A 13719-nucleotide genomic window follows, 5' to 3' on the forward strand; every position below is an offset into this window, starting at 1 on the left:
GCGAAAATAATGTTAGAACCATCTCATTGCTGGTACTGCCAAAGTTAAATATGCACTATAGGTCACTTTAACAGTAATATACTACTGAGGACAGTAGAAATGTAAACAGACATTATTTTGATCATGTTCTTTTTAAAAATGAAGGACTTAAGGATGGGATGAAAAATGTTGTAGAGCACTCCTTACGTGGATACTCTGTATTGGGACAGTCGGTGATGTCTTGCTCCCAGTACTCGGCTCGCGGATTGTCTTCAGGAGGAAGGGTACACTTCTGTCTCAGGGTGTCCCATCCACAGTAAGGATCCCGGGCTGCCAGGCACGTTCTGTTGTACAGAGCCAGACACAAATACGGTATGTAATTACAGCTTCAAACAACAAGGGCGGTGGAGACAATAAAAGTGTTATTATCATCAATATTCAGATCACACACTACACGTGTACCAGACTAACTCTATCTTCACACACACACACAGGCCTGTCGTGAATGCAACATTTTCTCGACCACAGAAGATCAATAATACTCTCATTTTCTTGCAGAGACCTCATTATCCAATCACTAAATGTAGGTGCCCTGTGAGAACTAAATGCTGTGTCCCAAAACACTAAATGCACTGTTTCCATTAAGCACGTATGTTCTATCACTGCAACCACAAACTCTTTCCCTCGTCCCCCTGGATTCTTCGGGGCAAGTTATTTATTAGCAAAACACTATATGAGGATTATAACAACGACTGACACTCGACATCAACTCTCGACCCCTGTCCTATGCATACCTTCTATCTGAGAAATTGTGGCATCGCTGTACAGGTACTTTCAGAACATTTCCGTCTGTGGACAAGTAGATAGCGCCCTGCAAGCATGAAATGTCTCATTAATTGCAGTTTCACAGTTTGTCCTGTTCGAAAAAAAAAACAGCTATGAAAGACAAGAAGTAAAATAACTTCTTTTCCATCTGTTTTTATTGAATATTTTATTTCTCCAAAGATGCAGATGCTGGTGTCAGCAGTGTAAGAACTATTCAATAAAATATTACAGATAATTGGTACATCTTTAAACAAGCCATTTCCAGAGGAGAAACTATTTTTTTCTTTCACGCAGGTTCTGTGAGTTGCATACAAGGACAACCCGTGCACGGCTGATACTGTTTCTTAAAGTTCGATGGAAAGAAGGTGAAACATGAGAAGTTCCCACAAGCTCCCATGGAAGGGCTCGTGGATTCGCTCTCTCTTCTCCCTCCCTCTCTCCCTGTCCATCAGCCACAATAGTCCATACTACTCTGACCAAAGCTTACTTTCAACGACGACAGCTTCATGGCCTTGACTGGCCGAGGCCGGCCGTTGGGGACGATTTTGATCTCCTCCAGCAGACACGTCACCGACTTGCCGGGCAGACGCACCATTTTCTGTATCTTGCCGTCGTCTGTGGCCAGAAAGAAGACCTCCAGCGGGTGCGTCTTGCTCTCGACATGATCCACTACGATGTGAGTCCACCTGTCAAAGGGCGCCAATACAGATTAGAGATCCTGTTGATATATATTTTCTCGTCATAATTATATATGCTCAGGTATTCAACATATACATAAGGTTTGGAGTCGTTGGGGCCTTCGTCAAATATTTCTGGCATTCAGAGATTCTCTCTCTTTCCCTGCGTAAGTTCATTCACTATCAACCCAGTCAAACATAGATGTTATTCAGTTCAGTAAAGCAGCGCTGTATGACCTTTCTTGTTCGCGGACAACGAGAGGTGAGATTGTGGCCGGCTGCACTGCCTGGTCCATCAGCTGGTACTTCATGCCCATCACCAGGTGGTTTGTCGACTTCTCCGACGACCGCTTATTCCCGCCTGTGTCTGAGTTGCATTTCTGTAACCGCCGACCACACAAGACATGATGACATAAGTGCGAACATGAACATATATCATCAACATTCACCAATAAATCATAAGGCACGCTTACGAAACTTACGGGTAAGGTAACATCACATAACGCCTTCTGCTTGTGTGTGTGTGTGTGTGTTGCGTTGTCTGTGTATTTTTATTGTTTTGTCTTTGAGAGAGAGAGGTGTGTGTATATGTTGAGAAACAAAGAGAGAACACTAACTCGGTCTCTGACAAATCGTTGTCGTGCCTCATCCACGCTGACATCGCCGATTCCTTGATGCTTGAAAGGCCCGTTAAAGGCTTCCTCGAAGGAGGTCATGTTATAGACACACACGGCCGATCCCGCTATACTGTTTCTGTCGTCACCATGCAAAAGGCAATTTGTCATTCAACATGCACGAGTATCCAGTAAAGCAAAGAAATAAAATGTTTGTCTTTAACTCCTTCTGTCTAAGTGGCCAGTTCTATTGGAATAAACGCAGCAGAAGCAGAATTAACAGCCACAAGCCATTGGTCAAAAATAGAATGTTACATCGACTTTGATACACATTTACATCTATACACATGACCGACTGGTTGTACATTCTGTCATCCTCAATGCAGTAACACAATGCTACATTATCAAACAAGACACTAATGTGTTAATAATATGTTTCTAATTTTCCAGCTAAAAGATCTCATTTCTACAAGGCACTAATGTGTTCATAATAAACATTTTCATCTTTCCAGCCATGTGTTTCTAACTTCATTTCTCTTTTTATGATCATTTCTCTTTTGTTATTGTTTACTACAGATTTATCCTTCACACTGCAGCAAACAAATGAAAGCCTTACGGAGGAGTCGTGAAGATGGCGTAGACTTTCTTTTCTTCATAGGAGTAGAATGTGCTCTGGAGCTCATCAAAGTAGAAAGGAAAGTCCCCAGGTAACGAACAGTTGAGGCGGGCTTTGTGAAAAGATGTCCACTTGCCCTCCAGAAAGATGGCGCCACCTCGGTCAGTCTGAATCAGAAAACTCAGCCGTCATAAAAAACTACACAAAATTAATATGTAGCCCCTTATTCGCCTACAATAACGACAGAGCCCCACATACTGTAGTAGACACACAGAGTGTAGGGCCATTGAACCGCGGTGATTGGGGTCCAAACTGTTTAACTGCGGCTTAGATGGTCGCGACTTAAATATCTTTTGATAATGCATAAATTATAATGAATGATACAAAAATTAATGTTTTTATTTTTATCACAATCCTTTGTCACGTGTTGACCCGTGAGTCGCCATTTTGAAAAGTAGAACGCAAATCTCAAGATCGCAATATTGATAGCTGCATATTAAATCATATTAACGGTCTTGAAATCAATAATAAATTATTATTTAAGAATAACAAAAGCATATCAAACTTCAACTACAATGTGCATGCACTACTGTCCCTACTGTAATGTTACTGTGCACAGATGTGATCGCAAACAGCACTGAATTACAAAGAAAACTTCTCACCTTACAAACACGGGCTGCCCTTGAATAAACTTTCTGCAAAATATAAATAAACACTTAATACTCAGTGCCCCATAAAGTTTCAATGGCCGTATATGAACAAAATTCAAAAATAACGCTATCTACAAGAGTTGAGCTTAGTGAACGTGTCACTGCAATGCTGCTAATACTTACAGCATACTTTTAATTTAGCTTTTATGCAGATATCGAAATAGAAATAGACTAAAAAAATAAAAAGATTTTTATTTAATAAAATCAATTAGTCACTCATTTTCATCAGCAATATTTAACCATCTTTGGTTTTTGGAGGTGAATTGTAGGATGTACAGATTGTATTTTTTTTTTTTTCAAGGGAGAGAACTCCTTAACATAGTAAAGAGTTCGATGTAGTTATTCTCTCTTAGTACATAATTTTGTTTTAAACAGTTAAAAACATTATTCAGCAAAATGGCTTTTCAGTTTTTAAAACTGTCATGAGATTGTAAATAAGGTATACATTTTTTTCATCTGAAAATACTACCATCTGAATTACCAACATAACTATGGCATGATAGAGACTTACTTCCCACAGTTGATGTATTCCACAGCAGTTTCCCGGAAAAAGAAATACACAAAGTTCCCGAATTCGTACGTGGACACAAAGTTGGGCTCTAAACACAAAATAAAACAACATTTTACTTGCTACCCTTGTCTGTCAATATTGAGTTTCATGAACAAAGCAAATACAAAAATAGCCTACATAGAAAATCAAAGGGACGGTTTCCCATTTATATATGCAGAGGAGGGAACTCTGGAAAATATGTTAACAAATCAGTTTAGCATATCTCTAACTTTCAGAACGTTTTAGCTACTGGGTAAAACGGACCGTTTAGCCATTTTGAATTCATCTGCTCCGTGCGCAGAATCGGGGAAGGTCCGATCTTGCGGTTGATGGCGGGGTCTCTGGCCAGGATGTCGATGACAGTGGCAGCGTAGAGGTCGCCGTTGTCTGTCATCAGAGCTGTCGTATTGTGGCGGGGGTCGTACGGGCAGATAGCACGCCCAGAGAACTCCTCTGTGACATCACTAAGTTTCTCGGCCTTCAAAAAGAATTCCGAATAAGAACAACAGTTTAATAAGACTGTGCATCCAAAGCTTGGATTAAGACGGAAGGAAAGACAAAATACATGTATTCATATGTCCTGCTTTAGATTTATTAGACGAGTTAATTAAAACATGAAAAGCAGACAGAAAAATGTCACAGTCGATGATGAATACACTCACCGTTCTCCAGGTGCAAAGAGGATCAAAAGAGTTCGTGCCGCAAGCAAGCACACGGTTCCCTCGATGCAGCAATAACACGCGCAGAAAGTTGTGGCAGCTCTCCTGAGAAGAAGATAGAAATGTTTTTCAAAGATTAACAGCAAATTACTTTCATGCAAAATACTATTGAAAGCACACTTTTTCTTCTATGTACACTAAGTGGAGTTCTGTTGTATGTTGACCTTTACGCAGTGTCTACAGCAGGTAACCTTTTGCACACACCAGAGCTGTAAAGGCTCATTTAACAATGAAAACTCTATTTTTAGTAAGCTGCTTACCACTTCTAATATCTACGAACACATTTTTTACACTAAAATAATAAAATTTGTGAGAGTCGTAGAAGATCTGCGAAGCTATAAATGGGTAGAAACGAAAATTATTATATTTACATCTGTTCAGATGTCAGAATTCAGCGGAAAAAAAATGGAGAGAAAACTTTAAAAAAAAAAAAAAAAGAAAGAAAGGAAAGAAAACTAAAGGAACAAGAAGCATTGTACAGAGTCTGTCTAACATATGACTGGGTACAGTCTGTCTAAGCATTGTGTAGAATCCGCACTGATGTTCTCTGATAATGAGACTAGGCGCTTGGTATTTATACAATGTACACGTGCACTTACCTCAGGTTGGCCTGTGGACAAACATTTTCCTGTAGTGTTGGAGTTCGAACTCCAATCTGCGACCTCCAGCTCTGATAGATTATCGAGAGACAGTCGGAAAAGGATGTCCTTTCCGCCCACCAGAACCTGGTCACGTGACTCATCCAGCACGAGCTGCGTGTAGCCCACGAGGCCATTGTGTTGAAAATTCGACGTCTGACTTAGCAATTCTGAAGAAAGGAAAATGACAAAGGTGACGTTAATCATAGAATCTGAAGACTGCGTGGTGTACAGACATACGGCCACAAGCTAATTTTAGCATGTGAAAATAAGACAATTGGGCTTCAACGGTACAAACATCTGCACTTTCATGAGAAGAAAACATTTGTACAGTCTTCAAACTGCGTAGTGCGACAGTTAACGGTAAAGTCTGAGAAAGCATGGCGTCTGCAAGATGAATTCAAAGACCAAACACTAGTACGTGTGTGTGTGTGTTCATCCGTTCTCTTTTTTTTTTTTTTTCTTGTGCACGAGAAAATGTATGTATGAGCTTACCTGACAAAACACAGTCATTCCACAACGCTTGAAACATCACAACCCAGACTACCGTCAAGGTAGAACACACAACAGAAGGAAACATTTTCACAACGCTGATCACTGAAAGCTTCGAACTATTTAAACAACCTCTTGAAAATATTTGCAGTTCAACCGTTCACATTAGCTTCAATATTTCTATCAATCTCAACTTTTCATAGATGGTTTGTCTTTGTAAATGTGCCCGACTCGTAAAATACAGAGTTCACCCAAGAAATGTTTCTCGCTAACATGACATGGCCAGCCACGTTGTATAAATATATGGTAGATGTGCAGGCATCACAGCACTTTGAGGACATATCCAGCTCTGACTCGATCACAAGAAACAATACAGCATCGTCAGTCTGAGGGGCTTGACGACAGTCTTTGCACATGTATCCAGACATTCATGAACACACGGCTTTTTCATTTCTGCTGCAGCTGGTTAGATAGACATTGGTCACAAATATACAAGCCAGCTGCGGGAGGCTCTTCTCCCTCACGACCTACACAGACTGAATGGCACGCCGATGGGCATTCACGCGGCCAAGCCAGGAGGATCTGACCTAAGTACGAACATGTCACGACTCTTACCCAAGTTTGCCCGTGTGGGTGCCAGAAACACACTCCTTCACGTCATCAAGGATCGCCAAGTGCCTGAAGCCAAGCTCTGCAGAGAAAACCGGAAGCTGTAATATGCGGAAGATCACCGCTTGGCCCTTCGCGACACTTCAGGCCAATTCAGCGCCATTCACTTAGATGATGGGGAACAGATATGAATGAACCATTTGGTGACGTCTACGGATCGGTCACGTGACCATACAGGAGCGTTTTCTTGCGGGGAAATGCTATGTGACAGAAGGTAAAGTGAGGCCCGGAAGAGACCAATCAAACGCTTCCTGTGAGGGTCAGGTGACAGGAACTGGTCAAATTCCGCTCGTTTCTGTTTTCACAGACGTAAAGGTGTGAAGTGCGTAAAACAGAAATGCAAATGATCGCCTCCCTCACCCTACGCTGCGGCTCACAAAAATGGTGGTGGGTGGGTGTGTGGGGGTGAGTTGCTGAAGGAGGGAGAGTGGGAGGAAGAGAAAGGTTTGTGTGTGCGTGCGTGCGTGTACTATTAAAGTGAATGAGACTATGATATGCGTATGTTGTTTCACAAGTCATTAATGAAGCAAACAAGCCACGCAGTTTGAATGAGTGCTGGGGGCTGACGCAACCAAGCTTTGACGTCTGCAAGTACGTCATCAGGTAACGCAAACAGGCTGTGACGTCTGCGTGCATGTTGACGCTGTGGTGTGTAGGGATCGTCAGCAATGACGACAAACAAACTGTGACGTCTGCGTGTGACTCTCCATCTTCATCAGTAGGTGTACAAATAAATCAGTTTAGACTTAAACTCACTGATAAATCATTATTTAATTATCAAGATAATTTGTTGATTATTAATGAAAAGGAAGGACGTGTGGTCACGTGTATTTTGAGTGAAGGAGTGAGGGAGGAACGTGTTCAGACGCACGTCCGCATGAGAAAGTCCGCGATGCGCGGCATCACATTCCCTGAAGTGCTCGCCCGAAGACTACAAGATTCGATCTCGCGCTCCTCCATGTTGGCGAGGCTTTCTCAGCCCCCGGTGACGATGCTGGTGATGGTCGAGTGTTTACTGCACCTCGTGTCTGCGGCCAGGAGTGAGCGAGGACTCACGGCGTGGGAATGTGGCCCACGCTGTGACTTCACCGCGCAGGTCTCTCAGTTGGTCTTAGGGGGATTCTACTTTCTTGACCCTCCTTTGCTTTTTCAATGGGTTACACCTTCTTTTGTCTACTATCACAGCTGAGCAATGGTTGTATTTTAGCGTGTGTACGCCAGTTTGAAAACAAAAACATTCACTCCCACACTTACACTTGAATTTAAAAAGACATCTGAGAGAACTAAGGGAACAACTATCATACTGCACAGTTTATTTATACATTGAGATATATACACACGGTCCACTTCTACCTTGTTATCTATTTGTCATGTTCTTAACAAGGACGCTTTGCTAAACAGATGAACTGTCAGTTGTGTGTGTATGTGTGTGTGTAAGAATGTGTGATGTTGTAGGCGTGTCCTAAAATGTCAAGATGTAAGATTGCATGTTGTTTACTTTCCTATGATCCACAATCTATTTATTTTGTTGTTACTTTTTTTTCGTTTTTCTGTGTTATTATTTTTGTAAATGAGCCACTTCTCGGGAGTAATTGCCTACTCACATTGAGCTGGTCATTGTCATTGACACCTAATCACTTATTTTGACCTCAATTCTGCAGTGCTGCTACTTTCCACGCTTGAGAGAGTAATGAGAGGGTTAAAGAAAAGAATAACCTACAGAGAAACAAAGGAATGGTTGAATAAGAGAGGCTCTCTTGACATGAATGAGACAGACTTTATTGTCATTGACTTGTCACAGTTACCCACAGAATGTTCAAGTGTCTGACAGTTATCCTTCTTCAACTTTACCTAGCTGTGACATCGCTCTCTGTGTCATTTTTATATTTCTTGCCATTACAACCCCTACATGTAAATACTGAGACAGACACCAAGTGGCTGTAGTTACTATGAACTACATGAGGTTGCACAGGATGCTTGATATTTTCGCGGTCTCCTCCCCCTCCCCTAGTAACTAACGTCGCCTGACTGCGCGTCGTAGTGGTTGACGGTGATGTAATCTTCCAACGCTGACTCTCACGCCGCCCTCAAACGGCGGAAGTGATCACATGTTTCACACGTCGCCCGAGTAGGCAAAATACACTGGCCACGGCCTGCGGTCAGCAGACATTCCGACATCCCACTGGACCGTTGACTCAGGTCACGTGGTCAGTCATTCTCGGTGATGAGAGAGACTAAGCCTTTTGTCGTTGTGGCTACTGTGCCCCAAGTTGATCGATGTTTACATTTTCATTTTACTGAGACTGCCTTCTATCAGTTTCTGTTAAAAGCAAAATATGTATTCAATTCTAAAATTCTATATAGATCAGACAAATTTTGCGTTTTTGAAAACCCACAAACGGACACACCTATGGTCTTCTGTAATAGTAATAACTTTTCTGTACGAGTCAGTCTCGGCTATCCACCTGCCGTGGACGGGTACGGAGAACTCGGCTTTTGATTGGCTGGTGTGAGGGGAACTGTGGGGATGACAATAACGGTGAAATGATAACGCCGACGAAGATCTTACGTCAGTAGCATGAAGTGAACTGACTGAAATTTATTTCTCCAGCGGCATTTAGGTCCGAGTCGCCAGGACCAACAGGTACCCCTCCCTCTTCCCACATCCTATCATCCGGGTTCGTCAGCTTCGACCTTCCGAAACTGTGGAAGGCTGACAGAGCAGGTCGGCGCCAGACTTCGGGGCGAGACCTCACTCAGTTGGTGTTTCCCGTCTCTCTGGCACCGGGTGGCAGCTTGCAGACAAGCTTTATGACCTCAAGCGACTCCGCGTCTACACGAGGTCACAAACTCGCTCCCTCTCCCCTCTCTCATCCCGTTTCAGTTGTTACGAGGCTCACGGGTCAAAAGAAAGGGTCAGAAAACAAGGCACATGCGTAGACTTGGGGTCGGCACGTGCACGGAGTGCGCACTCACGCCCTCTGGTAGCGGACCGGTGTTGTTTCTGTCAGGTATGAAAGAAAAAGTGCGTCTGTTTGTGGAGCCGAGCGTCGCCCTCCGGGCCGCGAGGAAAGACAGTTCCCAGAGGGAGGTACTCAATGAAAGTCATTGACAAACAAAATAAGTGCAAGTCTTTCTTAACTGGGCTGAGTCCTCGTCCGTGGAGGCTGGCAAAACGTCACTCGCATCTAGATGTACGATATTCTCACTCACGTTACATCGAGTGCTCCACGTCACACCGAGTATTGCATGTCACACCGAGTAATGCATGTCACACCGAGTATTGCATATTTCTAGAACCAGAAACAAACCATACCCACGTATTTCTAATAAAAACATTACGGCTAGTTACCAATGAATTTTATTTATGTCTAAGTTATAAGATGGCTCCGTGTGCAGAAAACTCACATACACGCACGAGTACGCGCACACAAACACGGACAGACACACAAAAGAAAGAAAAAAAGTTGAAGCAGCTGATACCTTGACACCTGACCCCTCTTGCGACCTCAGACTTCCTAACCCCGGCAGCATCCACCGCCCGGCTCCCCTCCAAGGACCGCGTCAAATTTCTGTTTTTAATGAGCTTCGGGGCTATCGGCAGCCTCCAATTTAGCCACGTTGTTAAAACTGTCCCCACAAATACCCTGAGAGACAATCCGCCTACTGGCACTCGCATCCTGTACCTCATTCTGCGTGCGACTGTGCAAGTGTGCGAGAGAGTGTGTATGCGCGCGAGTGTGTGTGCGCGCGTGATATCAGGTGCATGCGTTCATCTTTTCTCTCCTAAAATTCAAATGAACACAACATGGCGTACTTGCCAAATACATTATGAGTTGGAGGCTAGTTTAAAGTCTCACATACTGAAAGAACAGCAAAGGTAGTCTGCGCCGTCAGACCAACGTAAAATGCATCTACGTTGCGGGGGTAAGATACGTTGCCTGTTTCCACTTTGTCTGGAGGAACACAGCGGTTCTGTCCCTGGTAGGTCTGTTAATGATTCACCTGAGTGTGCTGGCTGCCATCAGCAAAGCCTGGTGCACCTGCTGCGGGCTTTCTGCCTCAGTTCACGAGAGGTCGAGCGGCGAGACAACGCGAGACAACCTCGAGGCTCTACTGACAACTACGTGGTGCGGCGGGCGGCTGATAGCTCGTGGGGAGGGCAGGCAGGGAGGGGGATCTGGTCTCGCCTGTCTGGAAACAGACCTTTAATTGGCTCTACGTGGTAAAGCCTACAGGATGCGAGTTGGCAAACTCTCTAAAGATTTTACCCAAACACTTCAGTCTGCAGTCTACACACACACTGTTTTCATGTTTGTTGGCGTGCGTATGCTTGAGTAAATAAGTGATGTTATGTCGCACAAAGACGAACAGAACGGTGTAATAAAAATTCAAGAATACTTTTCATGTTTGCATCTAAAATCGAAAGGTTTACCCTCTCCCACTCCCATCTCTTTCTTTCGAAGCCACCTGGAGAACAAAGTGATCATAATGTTATTTTCGCGTTTGTCGTGCGCTGCGGAACGTGCGGAGAGAAAAATATTGATACTTATAATTCTGAAGCAAGGGAGGAAACTCGATAGTGCATCGCCTTCAACCCTTCAACACGAGGCTCATTAAGTCCCCTGATGCCGTCGCTCGCTGCGTCTCGGGTTCGCAGTAATGGCGACAGCGGCGTGAGAAGTCCCCGAGCACAAACATGCGGACATGGCCGCGCCTTCCGCTCTCTGGATTATGCGCGTGCTGAACTTGACGGGTCAAAGTACTGGTCAATCTTCTCTGTCAATTCCTTCCCTAATAGAGTTGTCGCGGCTAATCTCTAGAGTAAACATTACAAACATCCGGAGAAAGAAGAGGGTGGGGAGGTCTTAAAAAAAAAGATGGCTTGAAGAAGGATCAGCTTTTATTTTTCTCTCTCACGCAAGCGAGAAAAATGATGAGCACGTTGGTCTGGCCGGACTTGTGACATCCGATAGTTTATCGTTCAGCAGAGGTCAGGTCTGATAATCGTTTGTGTCCACATCGCGACACGACGTTTATTTCCCCTTGTGTATGCCGGTCGGCACAGGCGGTACTTCCGGTGCTTCGTCACCTAACTGTAAGGACATGCGCAGTCGCTAGCGAATGCTGATGTGGGGTGAGTTTGCTGATGGGCAGGTTTCAAGTCTGAGAAGTCTGTCTACAGGCAGGCTTGTGCAGTAGTGTCATGTGACTTCTCAAATAAAACTCATTAAGAGACGGCGGTGAGGTGACAGAGGAGTAGCTTGGTGAGCTGATATCAAGTGTTTTACTCTGTGTTACCATCAAAATCCATTCCACTGACAGAATGAGCATCATGTAAAGGACGGAGTGGAAAAGAAAGAACAAGCTGAAATCTTTAAAGTCAGTCAACTTTGCCGAAGCTGTGATTATCTCTCTGTTATCTCACCTGTCCACCTACACGTCCATAAATTCTACTTTCACTCTCCGACTCCAACTTCATGTATTCAAACAAGCAAAATGACCTTAAAGAAAGACAGACATATGTGGTGCACCATTCAACTCTCCACATCTAAAACTTTCCTGCGTTGTTACTCGATTACCTCCTCACCGCACGTGAGTTTGTTCTTTCTTTCATCTGTCACGCGCTCTTTATTCTTAGGGGCCTCTTGAACCCACTTGCAGCGCCGACTCCACTAAACCACTTGCAGAGAAAACTGCCAGTTAGACAAATGCAAAGAAAACAAAGGACAGATCGGCGAGAAGAGGGTGCCGGCCGACAGTAGCCGCCCCTGGCAATGGTGCACGTGCCAACAAAGTGGAGAGCCGAGTACGCAGACCGGTCTACAGAGGTCTCTCTCTCTCTGATACCCGAGTACCTTCACGCTCTGTAGAAGTGCGCAGCCAAATTTGAGATGATTGTTTTGAAAGGAAAAAGGTAAGTCGACAGACAGACATACAGACAAACGGGTAAGACAGACAAATAATATATATAAGAGAGAGAGAGCAATTGTTTTGCCGTATCTGCCAATCTTGTCACCAAACTTTACATTACCATGTACATGTGGCGACCAAACGCCAAGGAAATATAAAGAAGGGGATAAGGGCGATGTGGAAGGAAGCACAAGAAGCCACTTTACGTCGTAAAGACGTACACGTGGCGTAGATCTGAAAACTGTTACTTTGCCGAAACACTCGGTCCTTACAACCGAAAAGGTCGGGTATACAGTACCAGAGAACTGCTTTGAGCTAGCGAGAAAGGACAGGATGAAGGGGAAAAAAAAAAGAGCAGACAGAAAGCGGAGGAGAGACGGGGGTAGAGAGAGACAGTGAGAGGGGAAAGAGAGAGAGAGTTCACCTAATTTCTTCAAGAACACACATTTTGTTGCAAGGTTAACCCTGTTGGCCCTCCCCATACATCATCTTCCACGTCAGAACTGCACTCGTTGTGGCGTCTCTTGCTGTACTCATATTTTTTTTACATCAAGCACTGATCACGTGATGGAGTAATATTATTATGATTACTGCACAAACATTTTCAGAACCTTCTCCTGACCTTCTCAGTCTTAGTCTTTCCCTCTTTTCTGCCCTTGCACCTGTACGGGTACTATCACAGCTTTCTCAAGGTCCGCAAACACACACGGCATGAATGAAGCCGAGTTTTATATTCCGTGCAAACTGCAAGGAACACACAAAAGCTGTTGAGACCCGCAGGTAAACTCGCTGATCCTCCTTCAAACTTGACGACAAAAATCTGCAAACACGTGCGCGGCTCTTGGCGGCAGGACAGTTCCGTGGCTTGACCTCTTTAGCTCCCTCGCCACCCTCGGTCCTTCCAGGTCACAAGCGCAAAACAAACTAAATAAAAAGTCCTCGAAACAGGATGATGTGCTTGTCTTAACCGACAAATGTTGTAATGGCGCCACACTAATCAGAGAAAGCAGGGTGTTCTATTTCTTCGGCACTTTGGGCAAACAAGACAATTGAAAAGTATTTGAGTTTTAGGAGGACAAAGGAGAAACTTGGGTTTCGCTTTTCTGTGAATTTTGATCGTGCTTACAATTTCTCCCTCTACGAACACAGAACCAGAACCGATCTACTCCATTGTTTACTAACCAGCTTGTGTGCAAAGCGTCCACAACCACTCAGTCCCAGTACCTTCTGTTAACAAACAAAGAAAATAAAAAGGAAAGAAAACCTAAAAGCTTGCCTCAGAGACAATTCGATGAAAGACTCAGCCTTCGGAGGTGA

General features: G+C 44.0%; 1 protein-coding gene across 1 annotated transcript in view; it reads right to left on the reverse strand.

Annotated features, from left to right (window-relative positions):
• Positions 1-13719, reverse strand: part of LOC112558106 (semaphorin-5A-like) — a 60905-nt gene that overhangs the window by 8543 nt on the left and 38643 nt on the right. The window contains 12 exon segments of the mRNA XM_025228313.1: positions 187-323; positions 774-850; positions 1292-1490; positions 1719-1861; positions 2095-2151; positions 2153-2234; positions 2712-2878; positions 3374-3408; positions 3934-4020; positions 4236-4449; positions 4634-4735; positions 5290-5498. Of these exon segments, the coding sequence (XP_025084098.1) occupies positions 187-323; positions 774-850; positions 1292-1490; positions 1719-1861; positions 2095-2151; positions 2153-2234; positions 2712-2878; positions 3374-3408; positions 3934-4020; positions 4236-4449; positions 4634-4735; positions 5290-5498 (1509 nt within the window).

The sequence above is a fragment of the Pomacea canaliculata genome, linkage group LG2 (assembly GCF_003073045.1).
Source record: "Pomacea canaliculata isolate SZHN2017 linkage group LG2, ASM307304v1, whole genome shotgun sequence".
In the NCBI taxonomy this organism is placed as follows: Eukaryota; Metazoa; Mollusca; class Gastropoda; order Architaenioglossa; family Ampullariidae; genus Pomacea; species Pomacea canaliculata.